General features: G+C 50.0%; 2 protein-coding genes across 6 annotated transcripts in view; one reads left to right on the top strand and one right to left on the bottom strand.

The window, feature by feature from the left end:
- The window catches only part of HPCA (hippocalcin), a 46,757-nt gene that overhangs the window by 14,620 nt on the left and 10,583 nt on the right, over window positions 1-21,554 (top strand). The window lies entirely within an intron of this gene.
- Window positions 1,876-21,056, bottom strand: FNDC5 (fibronectin type III domain containing 5). Its single transcript, XM_068917095.1, has 6 exons — window positions 20,952-21,056; window positions 9,446-9,561; window positions 8,948-9,146; window positions 7,321-7,413; window positions 4,138-4,271; window positions 1,876-3,650 (listed from the first exon to the last, which is right to left on the bottom strand). The coding sequence occupies exons 1-6, from the start codon at window positions 21,028-21,030 to the stop codon at window positions 3,609-3,611; spliced, it is 663 nt and encodes a 220-aa protein (XP_068773196.1). The 5' UTR covers window positions 21,031-21,056; the 3' UTR covers window positions 1,876-3,608.

Genomic DNA, 21,554 nt, shown 5'->3' with positions numbered 1-21,554 from the left:
GCCTAATGTTCTCATTTTCCTCAGAGGAGACAGAGAACAGAGTTTGTGCTGTTTCTTATTGTACAGAGGGAGGTGATGGGAAATGTATGGCACTGTGTTGTGAATTGGAAGGACGTGCTGTGCAGGATTGTTTGCTCTACACCGCCTCCTGTGGTTCGATTTTCCTAAACTCGTGGAGGAGGAATATATTGGCTAAATTGTGCGTGTAGGCATAAGATTACTGTGCTTGAAAGGATGAAGGCAAGTGGTGCTTTACCAATATATGCAGCGCATGTTTAAAGTCAAGGGTTCTGTTTTGTTTCTTGCTCCTTATTGTGCACATAGTCTCTGCTCACTTAGTTCCTGGAAATGGACAGAATCGGTCCCCAGGGGGTTGCACGCCATCAGCAAAGCCAGCTGGAGGTTTGCTTTCCTTTTGGTTCCAAGTTCAATGGTAAGTCAGTTCTTGCAGGGCTCTTTGGATTCCCCTTCACGCAAGCGCACTCCCACTCACTTCTCTTTAGTATTTGTTGAAACCTCCCTCTTTGTAGGCCCTACTTCCAATAATCAGCAGTCAGGCAAAAATGTATAGGGAAAGGTGGGTGGCCTTTAGAGTGAGTTCTTTTGTGGCCCAACACGTTTTTTTTTCCTCAGCGCTCTTGGGTTTTTTCCTTGACCACTTTCTCCCCTGATACTGACTGAAAAACATCTCTTATGTCTCCTCAAAAGGAGTATTTTTTGGCAAATGTTGATGAGAATCCAGTATCTCTTTCAAAGATGGGCTTAGGCTTGAAGTCATGCAGGCCCAGAGCCTTAATGGTATCAGACTCTCATGGGTTACAGTAGAAGTTGATACCTAAACACCGATTAAGGCTGTAATGCTTATGACCTCTAGAAAATAACACCTTAAGTCACCTTACTTAAGGCGATTCTCATTAGGAATCTTTCAACTCCTAATGAGACACCTTTTCCTGAAGTGTAGACTTATTACATCACTTTGATTCATAGTTACTGAAAACATTTCCTTTAAGAGAATCACTTGAATTTGATGGCTTGGAACCCCTCTCTGAGTCAAGTTGCTGCCAGCCTATGTTTGTTTCTTTTCGCTAATAGCACTATTACCTTACCTTTAAAGCCTGCAGATATGGAACATAATGATAACCCTTTTACCTCCTGCCACATCATGGTGTGAGTACTTAATTCTGAGCAAACACTGATGCTTTACATCTTAATTCCTCTTTTCTACCGCTCAGGAGTGAGCATGTCTCTGTTAGGAAAGAAATGGTTTAAACCTGTCACTAGAGAGCAACAACAGCTACTATATTAAAAAAAAAAAAAAGAAAAAAAAAAAAAGGAGGAGCGGGGCCTACGGTCTGAATTCCTAGGGACAACTTTGTTTTTTTAAAGAAACACCCCCACCCCCCAAACCTGCCAAATTACCCAGGCTGAATTTTTTTACTAGCAGGCTGCTGAGGGCTGCTTACTTGGCTCTCTGCTCTAGGATTATGAGAGAGCATCTCCCTTATTGTTTTGCACATGCTGTACCATCTGTCCTAAATCTCCATTTATAGGGCTATGGATTCCAAATGCCATTTCTTTCTTGGGAGAGATCAGACATGTCTGAAGAATCTTGCTAGGTAGGGCTGTGGTGCTATTTATGTTGCAGGATTTATTTTTTTTTTTGCTTCCCCCCCCCCCCCCCCCCAAAAAAAAAAAAAAATCCTGCAGCCAGAGTGAACTCTGAACTTCTCTGGTTTCCTACATCCAGACACAGAGAAAACAGTTTGTCATAGTCCCTGGGAAATATGAAGTCTCCCTATTCTATTGGGTGCATTCTGTTCAAAGCATGTGAAGATGAAATGGTACTAAATTCAGATGTTAGAAGGACACGAGATAATGTCTTTAGTCTTTTATTGGACATTATAAAATGTTTATTGCTCTATGTATATCAGAGGTGTTGACCTCTCCCTCTTGGTGATGGAGAAATATCTTCTGGCAAAGGATCCAATGATGAGCCTTTTGTTTGGGGTTGGCCTGCCTTCTGGAACTGGCGCAAAGGAAGACCTTGCATGTTTACAAACTGCATCTGCAAGCAGACTTCCTACTGCATTTCTTCCAGATCAGCTATTTTGGAAAGGCTGGTGACTATGGAAGTGGGGAGATAGCTGAACTCAGCTACTGCCAGCCTGTTTCTTTGCTTTGACTTTTAAACCAGGCTTATCTGAGTGCAGGTTTGTTATAATGAGATTTAAATCCTATTCAGGCCAACCTATCTTGATTTTGATGGAACAAATAGGATCTTGCCTCATCCCCTAGTGTGTATGGAGTGGTCTTGTGGTACAATTACATACAGATACCCCATGGCACACTACAAAGAATAAATCTTTTCCATGTGATGGACTTGCATCTACCAGCTTCCAGAGCACCAGCAGTCCCAGAGATCCTGTTAGCTTACAGACATCAGCACTTGTTAAGAGAGAGGAGAACCCCATCCCCTTTTCCGTTTGTCCTCCTTTTTATGGAGGACTGACTTGAACAAATACCTGGCATTACAACGTCACAAAAAATAGTGCAGACAGGACGTGTAAGGAGAACCAGACCTTCCCGCGGGAACCCTACTAAAAGAAGCAACTTGTTAAGAACTTAAGCCCTCAGAAAAAAGGTCATTTAGGCAAGTCTTTAGCAATAAATAGCTATCGCCACTGGAGACCTTGCATAGCAACCGGTATCACGAGGTTTTTTCTTTTCTTTTTTTTGCTGACTGGCTACATTTTTATGGACCTTTTATCACACTGTTGGTGGACTCAGGCCCAGCTGAAAATACCATGAAGAAAATGGTTGAAATGGTTATCCTGGAAGCAAAACAGCAGCTTCAGGTGTCCTATCGCATTGGTCTGTGCCTCTGTTCGGAGTACCCTACTCTTCCAAGGTGAAGTACACCAGTGCAAGACAGGAGAGAGAGCAACAGTGGAGTCACATGCTGCAGCCTGACTGGAGAACAACCGGCAAAGTTCTCGTAGTTCGGATGGAGAGGGGGATATACCTCTCTTCTTTTGTTTTAAAAACCCATCTGCAAGACCTGTTACACAACAAACATCGCTCCTGCTTGCTTTGTTCCATTGTATAGCAGCCAAAATCTGGTTGCTAGTCGTGTGTGCGATGAGCTTTTCTTTCTTGCTTGAAGAAGGGTGACAGTGACTGATGCCTGAGCTCATGTTAATACTGTCAAGATGTAGTGACAGTGAGACAAAATAAAGATACAATAAAACCGTATACATTTGCAAAGACAGGAAAATTGTTCCAGAAGATGGAGTGTGAGGGTGGAGAGGACTGTGTGAGAAGTCAGTTCAGCCTAGGTGATTCGTGAGTCCAGTACAGGATCACAGGCAGCAGCTGTCTCAATGACACTTTTCCATCTTAATTGTTTGTTTGGGTTTCAGGGTGTTTTGCAGGATTTTTTTCTGGCCAGATGCTTTGCAGAGCAAAGACAAGGAGGTCTATGCCGGCAAGTGACAATCACTAGGTCTCTTTCCAAATTGCTCCAACAGTATTTCACCTCCCTAGTCATCAAGGCTCAGAGGCAAAAAGTGAGAGTGAGAAATGGAGTCCATCTATCAGATGGCAGGCTGTCACGCTTCAATGATATTCACTGAGGGCTTGTTTTTTGGAAACTAGAAGAGGAGACAAAGGAAGAGAGAACATAAAGGAATCACTGGAGAGAAAAGAAAGAAACATCGGAGATCAGTGCAGTGTGCTGGAGAACTTTGTTTTTGCAAAAGTTCTTGTTCTTGTCCCCTCAGGATAATGAGAAAGGGCTGGAGCTGAGGCTAGCCTTAGCTGTGGCTACAACAGCTTTGTGAAGAAGCAGGCTGACTGTATGGATGGGAACCTCTGCTCTACTGGTGGGGACACAGAGGCTAACCCGGAGCTGGGAGTAAAATGCTTGTGTCCTGATGTGCCTGGGAGGCTCAGACTGCTCGTGGAGCTGTGGCTTTGGCATGTGTGGAGGTGAAGGAGTCTTCCCTTCCTACATCCTGGCTCGGCAGAGGCTGCAGTGAGGATATTGAACAAAAGCTGCTTTTTGGGTAATTTAGCTGAGGCGCAGCTGGAAGTGGATTGGCTGCCACATCCCCCTGCCATGTGCCAGCAGCATCTCACCTTGCTGCGGAGCAGCCCTCCGCTCTGGTGCTCAGGAGTGCTGTTCTCCGAGGCGCTCTTGACTTTCTCCTTGCTGTTATTTGGTTCATTATCTTTGATGATATCATACTGTCTGCAAAACAGGGCGATCACCCCTAACGGGGAAAAAACATTAGTGATCACACAAATGAGCTCAGCCTCTGGAACCTGCGGTGAACAGAGATCCCTTGCCTGTCAGCCTGCTTTGTGCCTTGGCAGAGATCTCAGCAGCATCGACAATTGCTCCGAAGGATCGTTTTCTAACACAGCTAGTCAGCTCTCTGGTTGTTTGATTCTCAGTGCCAAATTCCATGCTAAACCAGTTAGGCAGGACAGAAGATTAATTATATTCTGACTTCCCTGTCATTAAATGGGACAAGTGTTTTAAGCCCTATGTTTGGATAGGCATTAACACTGACCATGTGGTTAAATGGGATCTTGGCTTTGCAAGCACAGGAGCTCCTGGTATTTCTGGCTAGTGGAAATGTGTCCTCTGATCATCCTCCTCTGAGACGAAGAGAAGGAGCTGAAGCTGAGAGGCAGGTACTGTACCTGCCTGTGTATGAAACAAGCCAGGGTCCCTTGAGCAGCAGGGCAGCATCTGTAAATATGCAACAGCGATGACAGCAAAAATTGCCAGTGGAAATTTCTTCCCACGCACAGAGGCCCATAAAGAGCAAAGCAGGTGCTGTCATGACAAATAAGAAGACTGGAAATGTCTTTCTCAGAAGCCTTTACCTGACATTTTGACCAAATAACTTCTCTGCCTGCAGATTCCAAACACAATGTTAAAGGAGAGCTGGGCAGATGCTGCTTCTCCCATACTGGAAAATATTCCAGCTCTGCTAGCAGCAGAGAACATATGTAGAGCTTTCTTCAGTTTATCACAAAGTGCTTTATGAAGTAAGGTGGTGTTATGGCAGCTGTCCCCAGGTGTTACTGATAAACACAGTGGTCGAAATTCTTCCTCGTGTATGTGAGCAAATGGTTAATCCTAGGAGAATAAGTTAACATCTGCCATAATCGCACCTTCTGTCATTTCTGAGGGTAAGACTGAAGCACAGAGAAGCAAAAGAGAGAACGATACCAGAGGTATAGTCAGCAAAAGAGCCTAGGTCTTGTCTCTGAGCCCAGAGCCCTGGGCACAGACCGGTTGCAGTTTGCGTTTGCTGAAACGTTGTCATAGATTCAGGTTACCAGGCCAGATTAAAGGCTGGAAAAAGTTGTTTGTATATTGAAACTTTGTAAAGAGCCCATGAGGTGTAGAAACATTTTTCTCCACCCACTTTCCTTCATAAATTCTTTGTTCAAACAATGATCTCAGTTTTAGGTCATACTATAATGGAAGATGAATCAGTTGTTCAGTCACTTTGTGTAATTATTCATAATAGTTTTTGCAGGCAGGACATTTAAATTTGTACGTGCAGAGCTAAAACTTGACGTGAACATTGAAAGCACCATGGACTAGAGGCTTTGGATACCTTGTATTCTTAGTTTAGGTTTTCATTTGGTACCTTCTTTAGCAATAATTCCTGCTTAGGAGGTTTTTCTGTGTGACGGTTTACACGCTCTGTGTGTGGAAAACTGGTTTGTCTGGGACAGGGGGAGTAAATACTGACTGACGAAGGTTGTCTTTTATGGGTGATGTAATTTACCATAGCGTTAATTTGCCTGCCTGCCTGCCCGCCTGCCAGTTTCCTTGGGTCACCTGAACCGTTTCCCCTATGGGCAGTGAGCTCTGTGGTTCATAGGGAACAAACACATCATGCTGTTTCATTAATGTTTTACGTTGCAGCAGGAGCAGCAGCTGAGTGGCAGCCAGGGGAGGCTGGGACTCTAAATAGAAAACAAACATGTGCAAACTTTATTTCCCGTTAACTCATGCATATAATTTCCAACCTGAACAAGCCGAAGTTCTAGCCGCAGCCACTCCAGACTTCATCAGTGGATAAAGCAGGACTCGGGCATTTTCCTCTCCTTATTTGCTAGCTTAAAATGTATGAGCCAGATCTGTCCTAGTTAGGGCCCGTTGAAACGTGATCCTAAACTCACGCCGGAGAACTCTTGCTTCTCTTTGGATATTATATTTATATATTTGTATTTCTTACAAAAAGCTGTAGTGAAGGATCTTCATACTGAAGGAGCGTGTTTATTTAATGATCTGTTTGTTAGAGGCTGTGTTAGTGCACGTGCCCGTAGCTATGGCCATCCCATCCCACAGCAAAGAGGCCCTAGGATGGCTTTATTCACCTCCCACAGCATCAGATGCTCTCAGCCATAGCTACAGCTGTGGCCTTACTTATAAAACAGTATACTGCAGTAACCCTCTCATGACAGAACCTCCACTCGGATTGAAAGGATCAGTGGCTGCAGGGTGTGAGAAGGACCAAGGCAGATTTCAAAAGATTGCCAAAAGCTGGGCTCCAAAGCATGCTTTTGGGTACCGAGACATGGCCCAACTTTCAGCTAATGCTGGTCACCTTCCTCTTTCCTCCATCCCAAGCTTGCATAGACTTTTCTTTCCTTGGTTAATGTGTTTCTTGTAGTGCCCCTCTTCTTCCTATTACATACTATGCTTTGTATTAATGCTGGATTTTGAGAGGATCTGGTCTTATTGATGTTTTGGTGTTTGGGGCTATTTGTTGTTTCAATATTTCTATTATTTTAATGGATTTTGAAGTGGGTTTTAGTAAATATACAATAGCGGGTGTTGAGTGACACAATCATAACTCGCTCTTGGATGTCTGTTTGGCAGAACTCTTAGGGGAATTTGTTTTGCATGAGACTTGGAGTCATATAATAAGCCAGATAATGACAGTGACCTGTATTGTTTGAAGGGCTTGGGGCATGCTGGTGGACGGCTGAGGGCATTATCATCAGTTCTTTCTGGAAAATTTGAGATTGCGGGATTAGCCATGGTGAATTGGACAAGTGGTTCATCAAGTCCATTATCCTACTGCCTGCTATACCAGATCAGACCACTGATTCACCCAGTCCCACTGCCCAACTTCTGATGCTACAGAGGGAAATGAAGTGCCCTTACAGCTGAATATGCAATACAGTTTATGGGAGGAAGGATTTCTTGTCAGATCTTACATGATTACACGTGCAAACCAAGCAGGCCTTTGGGATGTTATGTGCTTCTGACAGAAAGCTTGAACTGACCTGCCCACATAAACAACACCACAACAATGATGAGAATTTCCCCTGCTCGCAGTTGTTGGTTTTTCTTCGCCATCTCCTTCATTGTCACCTCATCTGCACAAGGGGAAAGAAAGATCATGAAATCTAACTACACGGCTGCACTAGACGCTAGTTTAACAGTGCCCTCGACTCAACTCATCAGGGCATCAGGGTCAGAGCTAGCAAAGAGCGAGTCCTCGCCCGCCAGTCACACGAAGAGCATAAATTGTGCTGTGAACTTGCAGTGCATCAGCTGCTCTGTGGTAACTGCCCCACGCTCTTTCCCAGCAACCTGAAGGAGAGGGGGATGAGCAAGGAGCAGTAAACAGGATCAACAGCAGTTACCCCAGAGGAGCTGCCATGGGGTAATGGCCCTGTGGCGCTTCGCACTGCTCTGTCTCTGGTTTCCGTTAGAGCCGCTGTGTCTGTCGCAAAGCCCTGCATGCCTCAGCAGTTCCTCTCCCAGCTCAGGAGCGTGGAGCCTGGCATGATATTTTTCAGTGGAGCCATGGGATTCAGAAATGAGGAGAACCTTTTTGTGGGGCGTAATGTGCCTTCTTGGCCTCAAAGCACTAAGAAGATTACAATTCAGGCCTCCAGGGAGGGAAGTAGTGCTCCTCTTAGTGCTTTCAGATGAACAGCAATTCAGTATTTACAGACACCAAATCATTTTAGCAGAAAGAGTAAGAACTCACAGCATCTGAGGAATCATGGCCAAAAGCCCTGCAACAGGCTGGGTCCTTTGGCAGGCAGCAGTAATCCTTTATATCCCAAACCCCTACACTCCCAGGTGCTTTTCCAACACAGATCCTTGCTGTCATAAAATCTTCAAACCATCTGGTTTGGCTCAAGAGGGACAAATGAAGGGGCTGCCAGTCAGGAAGTGCCTGATTTGGCAGGAACATCTGAAGTGGTTAGAAAAGTGGGAGTCTCTGAGTATCTTTTCCCTGCTCTCCTGGGATCCAAGCAGAGGAGGCTCAGTCCCTCCGAGTGCCCTCCCAGCACAGGCTGCTCAGGACTTTCCCCTGGCATTCTCCACTTGCAAGGATGCTGAACACAGATCCCAGGCTGTAAACCTTCTTCTCAGCACTGTGCCTGTTATACGTGGTCTGAAATGGGGGAGAAATGAACAAGCAGGCTTTGGCGGCAATGGCTGCTGAGCTCCTGGCACTATTTTGCCGGGGCACCCTGAGCCTGCTGTAGTTAGCGTGATATAGTTAAAATTGTTAGTACTTGTGGAAGTGTCCTAGTCTTAGTGTACTCTGTTCAGTATTGAGGTGTAACTCTACCAGAGGTGCTCACACAGGAGTACATTGATGCTGCAGTCGCACTGTGACGACAGCCCGTGCAAGTACAAACTCGCAGGGTTCAGCCCTGATAGCAGCGTAACCTCAGTGTCTCCCTAGGGCTTTGCGCATGCATCTGCCTAGCCTGCGGTACGCTCACGGTGTCCTGCTTGTTCAAGTGGGGCTGAGAGAGAAGAACTAGCCCTGCCTGTGTTTAGCCCGGCTGTTCTCGCTGCATAGGGTGCTACTTTCCTCTCTGCGGAGCCCTCTGCCCTACACTACCTGGGCTTCCCGGGGCCACATAGGAACTCACCCACACTTGCCTTTATTTTTAGAGGCTAGTTTCTCAGCTTCTCTGGGGGTCTTGAAGAGGACTGGCTCACTGGCAGGGCTCTGGCCTTGGATGCTGATGGCCTGGACATGCACTATGTACTCAGTGTCCTCCTCTAGGTCCCAGAGGGCGCAGGAGCGGGTGGTGGTGTTCACCTCCTGGATGAAGCGCAGCATCCGCACATCCTTCTTCTGGAAGCCGAGAGAGGAGAGCACAGAGTGGTGGAGAGGCCTCCTGTGTGCACTACTGTGACCTAAGACCGCTGCTTCCTGCCCTGTCCACCATGGACGTGACCATCGGACCCTTTCCTCTCTGCAGTTACCAACACGTGAAGGGCTGCTGCAAAGAGGACAGGAAGCAAGTCCCCTTCCAGACCATGAGGGACAGGGCAGAAGGAATGGGCTTAAACTGCAGCAAGAGAATGTGGAAACTGAGGGGACCTGGGGTGAAGATGAGCATGACTGAAACTGGGTAACTGTAGGCACTGTACCTGTTGGGAAATTGCAAATCCAATGACAACTTCGTCCTCCAGAACATCCCAAGTCACAACGGCTGAGTTGGCTTTCAGGTGTTTGACTGTGACATTTACTGGAGCCGACGGGCTGTCTGCAAGGAAGGAAAGCAGAGCCTTTATCGAGGCAAAGTCACAGCTGAGGCAGGAGACAGAGCAAGGGCGAGGGAGTGGGAAAGGACCTTACTCATGGGCCCTAAAAGGAAATAGGATTTAGCCAGGGTCCAAGGCGTGAGAAACTGAGTGGTGAATGACCTTCCTGTAGGTGGCTCTGGGCATGGGGCATGAAATCGCAGCTATTCCAGGTTTTAATTATCAGTGAGAGATCTCTAGGAGATCTCTGCTGAGAATGTGAAGCTGTGTTAGATGTGTGAAAAATCTAACTGTTGGAAACAGCTTCTGTTGACACCACAGCACACCACTCATTATCTCACTCATTTCATCCTTCTCAGCCGTGTACCACTTTTTCTCTGGTGTCTCCTGTTATAGTCTGACAATGACGGCTGGGAGGAAAGGCAAAACCTGCCTTGGAAGTGTGAAAAGGTGAATGCTTTGATGAGCATTGATGAGATTTGAAATTCAGGTGTAGTAAACAAGGGAGTGTTTCCTTGTCCGTCCGCCCCCTCCCCGCCTTGGTTTGATAGAATTTGCGGGCAATGCCAGTGAGGCAGGTGGGGTGGCAATGATTTCCCTCTTCTTAGTCCACGCGTTTTAAAGGTACATGTTGTGAGGCTGATGGGCCGTCTTTCAAATGGCCTGTTGGTCAGTGAACTTCAACAACTGTCCACTTAAGCTATCAGGATAAACATGCGGTAATGGCACCGACAACCACTGTAATGTGAAAAGGGCTAGCCGTGAAAGCAGTAACCTGAGGCTCTGCGTTTAGTGTTTGTTTCCAGCTCGAGCACAGCTGCTGATGTGCGTAGCTGCCAGCCTTGCCAAGGCGAGCTGGGCGCCGGTGTACAAGTTGGGCTCATGTCCTCCTGCACACCCTCATGGGGAACCTCTTCCTGGGGGGGCTGCACAGTGCAAAGCCCTTCTCTGCATCTCAGGAAAAAGTTTTACCTCATGAGCTTGGCACAGTCCTTCCAGTGCTGAGTGCAGCAGGCTGGATTCTTGTTCCCTCTCCACTGGTAAAATTTAATTCATAATCTATAAGGCTTGCCCCTAAGCGGAGGCAGTAAGTGCTAACCAGGCTGCTGGGATTCAGACTATCCCAGGGAGGTCAGTAGGGTGAGAAGGGGTCGTTTTTTTCTGACTCTTATCAAAAAATAATACTTTTATTGCTTTGTAACCATTGCACAACACTGCCCTTCTGGGGCTGGGGCTGAGGTCAACAGTAAAAGAATGCATTTGTGCACATCTCCAGTAACACTTGTTGGATTTATAGGCAGCCACAGCTGCCTGGATGTGGCTGAAAATATTCCAGCTCTAGTGTCAGTGTCTCCGAACAACTGACTTCACTCCTGGTGAATGTTCCCGAGGGAACAGAGAAAACACGGGAGCACAAAATTCCCCAGCTGAAGGTCAATCCTGTTCTACAATTAGCAGAGCAATGACCTTATTCCCTTCTCTCCTCCCTAAACAACACCCAGGGTCCCGCTTGCAGAGCTTCCCTTTGTGGCAGATGGGAGACCCACATCTACCAGGCCTGCTAGTGAGACCCTTAGGAATAGGACATCTGGACAAATCATTCAGACCCAGGTTCATTCTAGTGAGTCAGCGAGCTAAAAGGTCGGTGAAAGATGCGTGGCCCAGTTCGCACAAATTTGGGACTTCAGGAGGAGCAGCAAGCAACCAGGGGTTCCAGGATTTCATAGAGGCAGGTGTCCTTCTTTGGAGTATATGATCAAGTCAGTACTGGCCCAGGGGGTTATCATCTCTTAGGGGATTGCCTTCATGAAATGAGTCGGTGGTCTCCAGCCACCTTTAAGAGGACGTAAGTGTTTATCGTCCCCAGTGTCACTGCATGCACTGTCTGCTGTCGGCTGCAGCAGCAGGGCCAAGGACAAGCTGAGCCAGGAAGACAGATCGCCCTTCTCAGCCAGAGCACTGGTCCCTTTTGGAGTTAGCTCCCTGCTGTGACAGGAGGAAGGGATGTGGGTCTGCAGTTCCTCACCTTCCCCCGTGACTGAACCCATGTGCCAATCAGAGTAAGGTCTAATTTTAGTAAGGGGCAGTCAGCAGATGGGAATGTGCACAGGGAAGGTCTGTGAGTCATGCCTAATGAATTTGCTAGAACATACGGAGGACATGACGGAGTTGAGAGATGGGAGACGAAACAGTCTCCAGCTGCAGCCAGGCACTTCGCCCTTCTCAAAGTACTGCTGTACGCTTAAATCCCAGCGTGATTGTCTTTCCTGGATATTTTTAGGAGAAGCTACCACTGATTTAGCCAGCTTAGGTCAAGGAGGCCTTTGAAAACAGAAGAATTAACCTCACAGAAACGGAGAGCAAAGTATCAGTGAAAAGGCTTTGGGCTGGGAAAAGGGAACGTACAGTGCACCACAGTTGGTGCCTGAGTCCCTTTTGAAAATTTGTGACCTTGAGGAAGGCATGGCGTAAGAAATGTCTGAGTTTTCTGATGACATAAAACGTGGGGGAGTTGGAAAGACATAGCAGAGCTGGAGGAGAACAAACAACCTCTCTGGGAATTGGTGAGAGAGGGCGAAGGGCTGTGAGGTGGAAGGGAAGCGCTCGGCAAAGCTGCAACCTAGAGCTTGGAGGCTCCAACATGGGACTCTGAAGGTAGATGGGAGAGATCAGCTGGCATGGATGGGCAAGAGCACTTTACAAAACCCCCTTGATAGCAAGACCTGAGAGAGAGACAGGGACAGTTGAAGTCAGCAGATCTGGCTGCATTTCTCCTTCGCTGCCACAGATTAGGAGTAGCTACACATAAATCAGTGGCGTCAAACCAGTATAAAAGCAGTACGAGAAGAGAGTTACGCACAGCATTTGACAGAAATACAAAGCCAGGAAAATGAGTTCCCTGCTCCCAGAGTGGAGTGAATAATTTGGAACCAAAATTTTAATCCAGAAGGATGCTTTTCTCTCTGCTCCCAGGAGATACATGATGAAATCATGACTTTCTAAAATCTAATCACTGTTCCAAGATATTCCACTCCGCTTTTGGCTCCCTGGATCAATTGCACTTCTTTGTAGTGCCAGCTGGACTGGGGTCAGGTAGAGAAGACATGATTTCAGTTTCCCAGCTGGTTGTAGGGGGTCAGCATCTCCAGCAGAGCCTTGAGGTGCCAAATCCAAACGTTCAGTTTCTTTTACAGTTATATGCAACTGCTGGAAACTTTGCTTCTTTGTCTGCGGCAGCCAGTGAAGCTCGTGATGTTCTGGGGAGCAGGTCTAGAGGGCGGGATGGCCCCAGAGGGAATTCATTCTCCCTTTCAGGCAAGCTAGCAAGGAACATGCCATGCATCAATCCTTTCTCATGCATGTTTACTCCAGAGACGCTGAGGACAGCACATCCCCTGTCTGGTCTGTAAGGAACCCATATGGTACAAGGTTTGTGATTTAGCAATTTAGTTTCGTCCCAGCTCAGAGGCTGCAGTGCCAGCCTGAGCAAATTACACGTTGCAAACTTGCAGAGGATCTGTTTGGCCAAATTTGAATTAGAGCTGTGTGCTCATATGAAAAGATGTTCTCTTTTTCATGCCAGGAGAACTTGCAGCCCCCTGTTTGATTAATTAAGATAAACTCATGATGATTTCTAGCTGGGAATGGCTGCTTCAAAACTGATCATGCTTAAACCATGTCTCATTTTCTTTTCACAGGGACCTTTCATCAGGTGAGTTGCAGCCCTACATCCCCCAGGGATGTGTATCTCAGCCCTGCCTCACTCCTAGCCACCCTGGGCCCTTTTGGCAGGAGCAGGTCAGAGCCTCTTCCACACAGCAAGGAGGCATAAGCAGTGAAGATTACCCTTAATCCCCTCTTAATGCTGAGAACTCCTTCTAGCCTCTCATTAAACGCTCTGCTGATTATTAATGGACTTTGATTTGAGAGAGAGAGAGAGAGAGGAAAACACACACACACACACACACGCACACACACACACACACACACACACACACATACTTTACAGCTTTGAGCTTATTCCTCCCTGGCTTTTCATTGTCGACACAGCAGCTGCTGGCACAAGGAACAGGAAACCACCCACCTGCCCCTTATGTTGACTTCATCATTGGAGCTGTAGCATGGACAGGATGAGGAGGGGAGAAGAGGAGGGAGAAGGTATGTCCCCAACGCACTACTGCTGCCACTTGTGAAGGGGAGGTTGCTGATGGAGGCAACAGGGTGAGCAAAGGGGGCAGCAGCTGAAAGGGGACTGGGGAGGAGGAGTGTGCGAAGAGCGTATCAGAGACACGAGAATATCTTGCCGCAGTGCTAGCTATGTGAGGGCTTGAGATTGCAGCTGCTGCTGCCTGGCACCTTGACCGAGCCCACCTGGCACGTCTACTGGCAGGGAGGAGCGGCATGGGCAGGAGAGCACTTTGGCAAGGCCAGTGCCAGAGCGCTTCCACAGCAGTACTACTGAGCTAAGAACCGCCCCTCTACACCAAACTATCAGCACCCAACGGCTGGTGTGCGGCCACTGCTCGCTCCATACCTAGCACCTTCCATACTGTGTACCCAAACTATTAAATAACTACTGTGTGTGTCCAAAAGCTTCTGCCTAGTAGAACTTACAGATGTCAAACAGCTTGTATATAGCTAACTCAAAAGGATATTTAATATCACCAAGATCACAAAGTATAGCTAATTTTATGCTTTTATACTTTCCTAACACTTTTAAGTAGAGACAACATATAAATTGACACTGGGAAGCCAACGTGAGACCCTTTGTTAATTGACATCTTGTCTTAAGGTCTGTCCAAAGGATCTTTAATGAAGCGGAAACAATGCTACTCCATCAAACTCACTTTGCGTGTTCTCCAGGGAAGTGGTTAGAGAAAGGCACCTGGCCCAGTGCCCTGGGCGTGATGTCCAGGCAGACGTGCTGAGCCCAGGGAGGCTGTGCTGTGTGTCTTCCAGCCACTTGTCACTTTTCTGTATTGACGAAGGAGACCCCTTTTCCCCTTTTGGCTCTTCCTGTAGGGCTAGTTTTCTGAAAGCTTTCTCCTCTCCGAGGCTGAGTCTGTGGGCTGAGTCCCAAGCAGTTTCCATTCTACCTTGCTCCACCAGTAGCTTTTTGTAAAGCCTATTATAGCACAACCTTGAGCCCTTGAGCTTGTGCTGTTTAGCTCATTCCACACCTACTGCAACAGAAGGTTCCTTAGAGAGGCATCAGACACACTTTGCCTCACACCGGAGGCCAGAAGTGGGATGCTCAACTAGCTCCTTATGGCACCAGATAAGAAAAACACAGGAGAACTGTTATCTAGTGAGAAGCTAGACATGCTTGCTTGCCGAATCAGGACCTTTTAAAATCAGGATGTTTGATCTTGGGAATTAAAATTTTTCCTCTAAGATGCATACCAGGTGTAGAAGAATGTATGTAGTGTAGTCGAATTCCCATACAGGGTAGAGCACTGGGTTTTTTTCTGGGATCATGTGGCAGAGCTTAGACAGTTCATAGGATCCTCTGGGATCTATGAGAAGGAGGGAACAGGCTACCAAAGAGTTAAATGGAAACAAACTAATTAGTCCCTGAGAGCACCTTGGAATGTGCTGGGCTGTTTGTATCCTGGCTGTACAGATGGAAGGGTCGAGGCTGAGAAGTCAGTGAGGTACCTAGGCCCCGAAGGTATTGGTGTGAGGAGTTCAGAGCTCCTGGCTCCTCTGCCACGGTCCCTCTCCTTACTGTCGCAGCTCTCCCTTTTGAGGCCACTCTCAATTTGCAATTCCTGCTATCCAGCCATGAGCTCTTATGATGGGGCTGTGGGGGAGAGCCAGCTTGCTGCCTTTGCCACGCAAGCTGCCAGAGGCATCGTCCACATAGAGTAAAAGGAAGACTCTGTGGTAATATCACACCCTTTGAAGTCAGCTCTGATAGCGGAGTCATCTGCTCTGGCAATAGATTTGTTATTAGAGTGTGTTTCCAGGTTTATCTCCACAGCCAAGGGATCCAGCCTCCTCGTAAATCTGTTCCCTTTGAATTCAACTTTCTTGGAAACTGCAAGCAGGCCTAGAGCTGTACTTGAAAGTGGCTGGAGCAAAATGCCGTTGCTTCCTACATGGGCAATGCTACACAGTAATCATGGCATTTAGCTCCAGCAACGAAAGTGCCTGCCAAGGCTCTGAGGTGGATCATTCAGTGCTACCCTTCCATTCCCCGGGCCCCGGCAGCACCTGCAAGCTGCACGCCCTTTCCTCTGGGAAGCAGTAAATGTCAGCCTTAAATCACAGTCGCTCTTTGTTCCTGCACTGTGACCTTTTCTGTGGACGCAGGAGATGGAAGAACATGACCTGCAAGGGGAAGGAGCATCCAGTAAAGTCCCCTGTGATGTTCTGCCCAAAGCACTGCTGTGCAGTCGCTCCTGCTCTAGGGAGGTATGGGATCCTTTCTTTCCGCAGCAGATGAGTGAATGTGAAAAGACCTGCTTTTACTGTCTTTCAGAGCCTTTCTTTGCTCTCCCTGCAGGGCTCTCTTCGGTGGATATAATTGCTTGACAACTTTATGGGGTATTTAGCAAGGGCTGGAGCACTGTTCAGCTTCCCTGAGTGTTTTAATGAAGAGAGCCTGCAGGAGAGTGGGAGGGAGCAGGGACCCACCACTGCCATTCCCGCTCCTGGTCGCGTGGGAAACAGGGCTATTTGCTAAGCTCTGACTATTTCAAAGAGCAGAAAGACCAACTGGTGGTTCTTTAGTATGAGAAAGAGTCAATTATTTCCTGCTGAACGCCCACTCCCTTGTACAAATGGGATATTGATAGGCCTTGCCCCCCCACCGCAGACCCTATTGCTGTTTCCCCAGTGAGTGGGTGTCTGAACGCGCAGGTGGACATACACATTGTCAGGGAGGCTGGAGCCCTTCCAGGGAGCGCAGAGATGCTCTCCGTGCCTAGCCCTGGCCACAAGGAGTTCCTTAGGGCAGGAGGAAGGGGGAAGAGGAGTCAGCATAGCTGGTCAGCAGCAGCAAAGTGGCCTTTAAATTGGATATGTGCCTGTCGCAGTACTTTGGATAATTACCTGTGCCTCCAAGCCTCCGTGGTTTGAGTGCTGAAGCTGTGCAGGATTGCCTTGAGTCTTGTCAGTGCCATGACTTGGGTTTTAACAATGTCAAGCCAGAGGCAAGTCATTGCCGTGGCGCATTTTTTCCAGGACCCAGATGTCCTGAGAGGCCTGGGCACCTTGGTCTTTTATAGCTCTTCTCAGCTCACAGCTCTGTGATATTATACTTATAAGAAAAGTTTGTCAGAGGCAGCATGGGGTGAACAAGCCTCGGAGTTTCCCGGCCAGCCACTAGAAGCCAGTATCCAATTCTCTCCAGGGAGAAGAATAGGCCCTCTGGTCCCAAACCAGGTCTGCTCTTGTATCAAGCACTCACATTTTTACTGTTCACATAAAGATCTGCATGCTTCAGTGCTCAATGCATTTATGCTTTTAACTGAATTATACTTGTATCAGGCCTTAATTTGGCCGCTGGGTACTTTATAAAGCAGGAGGGGTTTATTTAACAATAAGTGCTGAAAGGACTGAGTCACATTCAGTGCCAGTAGAAATGGGCACAAGTCCATTGAAGGCTGCCTTTAATGCTGCCCAATGTGCCTGTGCCTGGTTAATGTGTGTGAGCTCGTCCCTCTCTGGGAGGGATCTCTGTTTTTCACGTGTATGTTCTCAGCAGGAGGTGGTGGTTGGAACAGGATAGCACAACCTTGACCGCTTTGCACAACAACTTCCCTGCTGAGATGCTGACACTGAGGTTAGAAACCTCCGTATTTCAATTGAATCTCTCTTGTGCTGAATGCAGAAATCAATAAAATGCTTATGTCATTCATCAGCTGGCCAGGAATCTCCATGGCCTTTGTGAGATGGGAAAGGGCCGGAGTGGGTCGTTTTGCCAGTTGCAAATAGCTGTCAGACGGATCACTGCTTCGGCGTGCAGAGCACTGCGTGTTGCTTGCTTCTGGTTTTGATCACACACATGATCCTGCCAGATGGTGGGGACCTCAGTTCCCATGGCTTGGAGGAAGAGGTCGGGGGGCTCAGCAAGATACAGGTCTGGAGACAGTATCCGCAGTCGAGCTCATACCTTCGGCTTGCTCTCCTTTACCCCTCGCAGTCAGTGGAGCTGTCTGGGGAGAACGTGAGGGTAGAGATTCACCTCGGCAGAGAGGGAAAAGAGGCAGAAGAGTGCTGAATTGCTATGAAGCTGATCAGCACCCAGCCAGATGTTTAGGGCCCTTTTTTGGACAGTAGTGAGGTGGGTAGTGGTGAGGTGAGCTGTTAATGCGCCTGACTCCTTGAATTGGAGGCCAGTTCCGATCCTACTGAAGATTAGGAGGAGGTAGAGAGCAGGATGGGGCCCAGAGCTGTGCTGGAGGATGAAGTTTTGCCTATCCCTGTGAAGAGTTTTATCTTTCCCCTCTCTCTTCTAGGAATAAATCTGACTTCAGTGGTTCTTCGTCTGCATATCTTGCAGGGATGCTGTTTGCCTTGGCCTATTTCAACGTCTTTCATCATCTTTGCACAGCATCCCCCTGCTGCTCTTATGGTCCTTAATAGCAGCCCTGCAACTCCGCGTTCTGCACAGCTCACTTCCCTCTTTCATTACCTCTGCGTAATGGGGAGTGGGCCATTGGCAGCTTGGGGCCACGCATGCTGGGCAGAGTGGGCCAGCCAGCTTCCAGAAAGAATGCAATTACAAAGCTGAATTGTATTGCAGACCTGCTAAACAACTCCAGTATTTTCTCAGTGATCCTCCTGAGCAGACAGCATTTAGGAATGAGTTGGAGGGCTCTGCTAATGCAGCCGCCGGCATGATGCTGAGAGCTATCAAAGAGCATTCGCATAGAGGCTATTTTACCCTTGTCCTCTTGGTCCTGCTTCTGCTTCTCACCCACGTTGGCATCATCTTGCAATAAATAGTCCTGACTGGCCTTTCAGAGCAGACCCTAGTCTGTGTGCGCGGCCTGTGCTCTGCCGCTCACTTATCAGCCCTTGACTGCTGAACTAACAGGGAATTTGCAATGTTCCTCTCCAGTGCAGGGACAGTAGCTTTAGCCTCTTTTAAAACTGCCTGCATGAGCTCTGGCTCCAAAGAGGAGAGCCTGCCGAGCCTCCCTCCCCTGCCCGTGCCTGCTGGGGCTGGTCTCCTCTCCACGGGCCTTTCTGAGACTTTTGGCTTGTGCACCCGAGTGGCTACCCCAGGCCAGTCACAGATGCACAGATGCTCTGGCCTCTCCAGCAGCAGGGAGGGACCTCAGCACCATCGGCAGCATTCAGGGTCGCTCATGGCCCTTCTGTGGGACAGCGTTGTGCTGCTGTCCTCAGCGTACGGAGGAAAAGCGAGATGAGCAGGGGTCTGGTCTCATGACCACATTGGGTAGGGCTGGGGACACGTTGCTGACAGTGATGCTGTCACACCCTCTGTGTGACCTTGGGACAATCGCTCAATACCCTTGTTCTTTTCCCTATCTGAAAAATGGGTTTAGTACAAGTTTACTAGCTAGCCAGGCTGCTGGAGAGCACATCCAGGGCCGTTTGCAAGGCAGACAACACAAACGGGAGGCAGCAGCGTTGTGTGGCACACCACCAAGGTCACACAGCTTTATCAGAGCTGAGAACAAGCCAGGACTCCAGCCTCCCCGCTGGATGCTGTAACCACTAGACAGTGCTGCTATAAATATATTTCTATACCTGCCCAGCGAGTAAAATCTCGTGGACACTTCACAGCACACAGACACTGACTAAAACACGTAAGCAAACGGCAGTTATGGGCAGGGACGCAGCTCCATGTTTACTCTCAGTTACTGACTGAGGTGATTCAAGGATAAGGAAGAGCAGAGGAGAGTGTCCTAGTTTATAGAAAATTGGGAAGGCTATTACAACTGCAGATGCCTCCGATGTGCTGGGTTATTTTCCCCATCGCTCCCTCCTTTCAGGAATGTTTATTTAATCACCCCGTGCCTGTCAGCTGTGAAACGGCAACTTCAGCATGCCAATGTCTGGTCAAGGACAAGTGTGTCGAAGCCGAAGGCATTTGGGGGGTTTCTGCGGCCCCAGCGCAGACAGGACAAGAGCTAGCATAACTCCAGCAACTCACGGGGCTGGCTCAGACGTAGGAATTTCCACTCCCCGAGCTGTGCATCACTAATAGCCATCTACAGTCCTCCGGAATGCGAGATATTCTGGCAATCAGCGTTTTGCAAATCAAAGCAGCTGTTCCAACATCTTGCAGCCACCCTGCTTGCGCTCCAGTGAACGAGGGAGCAGGCCTTGGTACGAGTAAACAGAGCCCGGCGGAGGGCGTCTGGCTCGGGCTGGCTCTGTGGGGCGAAGGCGAGGGGTCATGGGCAGCACCTGCTGGCCTCCGCGAGACGTGATGCCCACGCGCGGGGCGCTCGGGTGAAAACTCATCTGGGCTGATATGGAGGAGACCTGATTGTTTCACTATAAGAATTAACTACATGGAGACCTTCGCCCTTCAGAAAGGTTTTCCCCTAGGCAGGTCGGCTCGAAGGGGCCTGGTTTTACCCAGCCGGGATGTGCTGTGCGCCCAGGAAGAGGTGATGCGCTCTTCTGGGGCGGCTGTGCTTGTTCTGTGGAGCCCAGAAGGCCTTTGGCAGCTGCAGGACCTCACTGGCTCCCTGACAGCCTGGCGGGTGAACAGGGAATGGGGAGGGGGATCACTAAGGTTAAAGCACCATGGCATGAGCAGAGCAGACCTGGTTCTGCCTTCCTGCCTTCTCTTCCATTTCAGACTCTTGACGTGGGCAGGAGCCGCCGCACAGGGACAGGAGAGCCTTTGCCTTCCCGGTCCCCGGGGCTGGGGAACGGTTTCAGTTCACTCGCCCTGCGCTGTTGTTTTCATGCCACCTTTCTATGAGCTGCCTTTATAGAAAGACGATCAACTGTAAGCACCCACACTGGGACACTGATGGGGCTGCGTCTTTGTGGGCACCAGGGCGAGCGCTCAGCACGTCCCGAAAGCCTGGAGCCTGCGGGTTCTCCAGCGCTGTATGCCCAAAATCACCAACCTCCTCTGAACGTGCCGGCCGGGCACCCGTAATCCGCGAACAAAGTCGCGGCCAGTGATGCCTGAAAACTCCTTCCGTCTCAGCAGAGCCCCGCTTCACCGGGCGCCCAGGGGCACCCACGCGGCGCCCGCTGCTCCCGTCCGTGCGCGCCGGCGCACGCCCGCCAGGGCTCGGTTCCCCCCACCTCCGACCGAGCCCACCCCCCCAAGCCGGGCCGCCCCGCGCCCGTGGCCGCCCGGACCGGGACCGGCCGTCCGCAGCGGGGGGCTCGGCCCGGGGCCCCGGGAGCGCACGGCCGGGGGGCGGCGGGTGCCGGCGGCCCTTACCTGCCTCCACCGGCAGCAGGCTGGCGTAGCTGAAGCAGAGCAGGAGCGCGGCGCCGGTGCAGCCGAGGAAGGGCTCCATCCCCCGCGGCCGCCGCGCCGGGCCGGGCCGCGCCGGGCCGGGCCGGGCCCCGGCGGCGGCGGCGGCGCCGCGTCCCCGGGCGCGGCGGCGCGTTCAGCACCGCGGAGAGCGCCGCGGCCCGGTACCGCCCGGGGCGGCCCGGTTCGGCTCGGGGCCGCCCGGCACCGCTCGGTTCGGCTCGGGGCCAGCCGGGACCGCTGCGTTCGGCTCGGCTCGGCGCGGCACCGGCTCCGCACGCCTCGGCGCGGCTCGGTACGGTTCGGTACGGCTCGGCAGGGAGGCGGGGGCGGGCGCGGCCCCGCCGAGCCCCGGCTCCGCCCGCCGCAGCGCCGGGCAGCCCCGCTCCGGTCCCTCCCCCGGCCCCGGGGGCGGCGCGGGGCTCCGCGTCCCGGCTCGGCCCCGGCGGGTCCCGCCCGTCTGCCTCAGTTTCCCCGTCCCGCGCCTCCCGCTCCCGGCGACCCGGCCCCGGGGGGCACCCGGTGCCCCGCCGCGGCCCCCCGGGATGTTCAGGCAACACCGGCCCG

Source organism: Struthio camelus, chromosome 23 (assembly GCF_040807025.1).
Source record: "Struthio camelus isolate bStrCam1 chromosome 23, bStrCam1.hap1, whole genome shotgun sequence".
Taxonomy (NCBI): Eukaryota; Metazoa; Chordata; class Aves; order Struthioniformes; family Struthionidae; genus Struthio; species Struthio camelus.
This window is presented reverse-complemented; position numbering and strand designations above follow the sequence as displayed.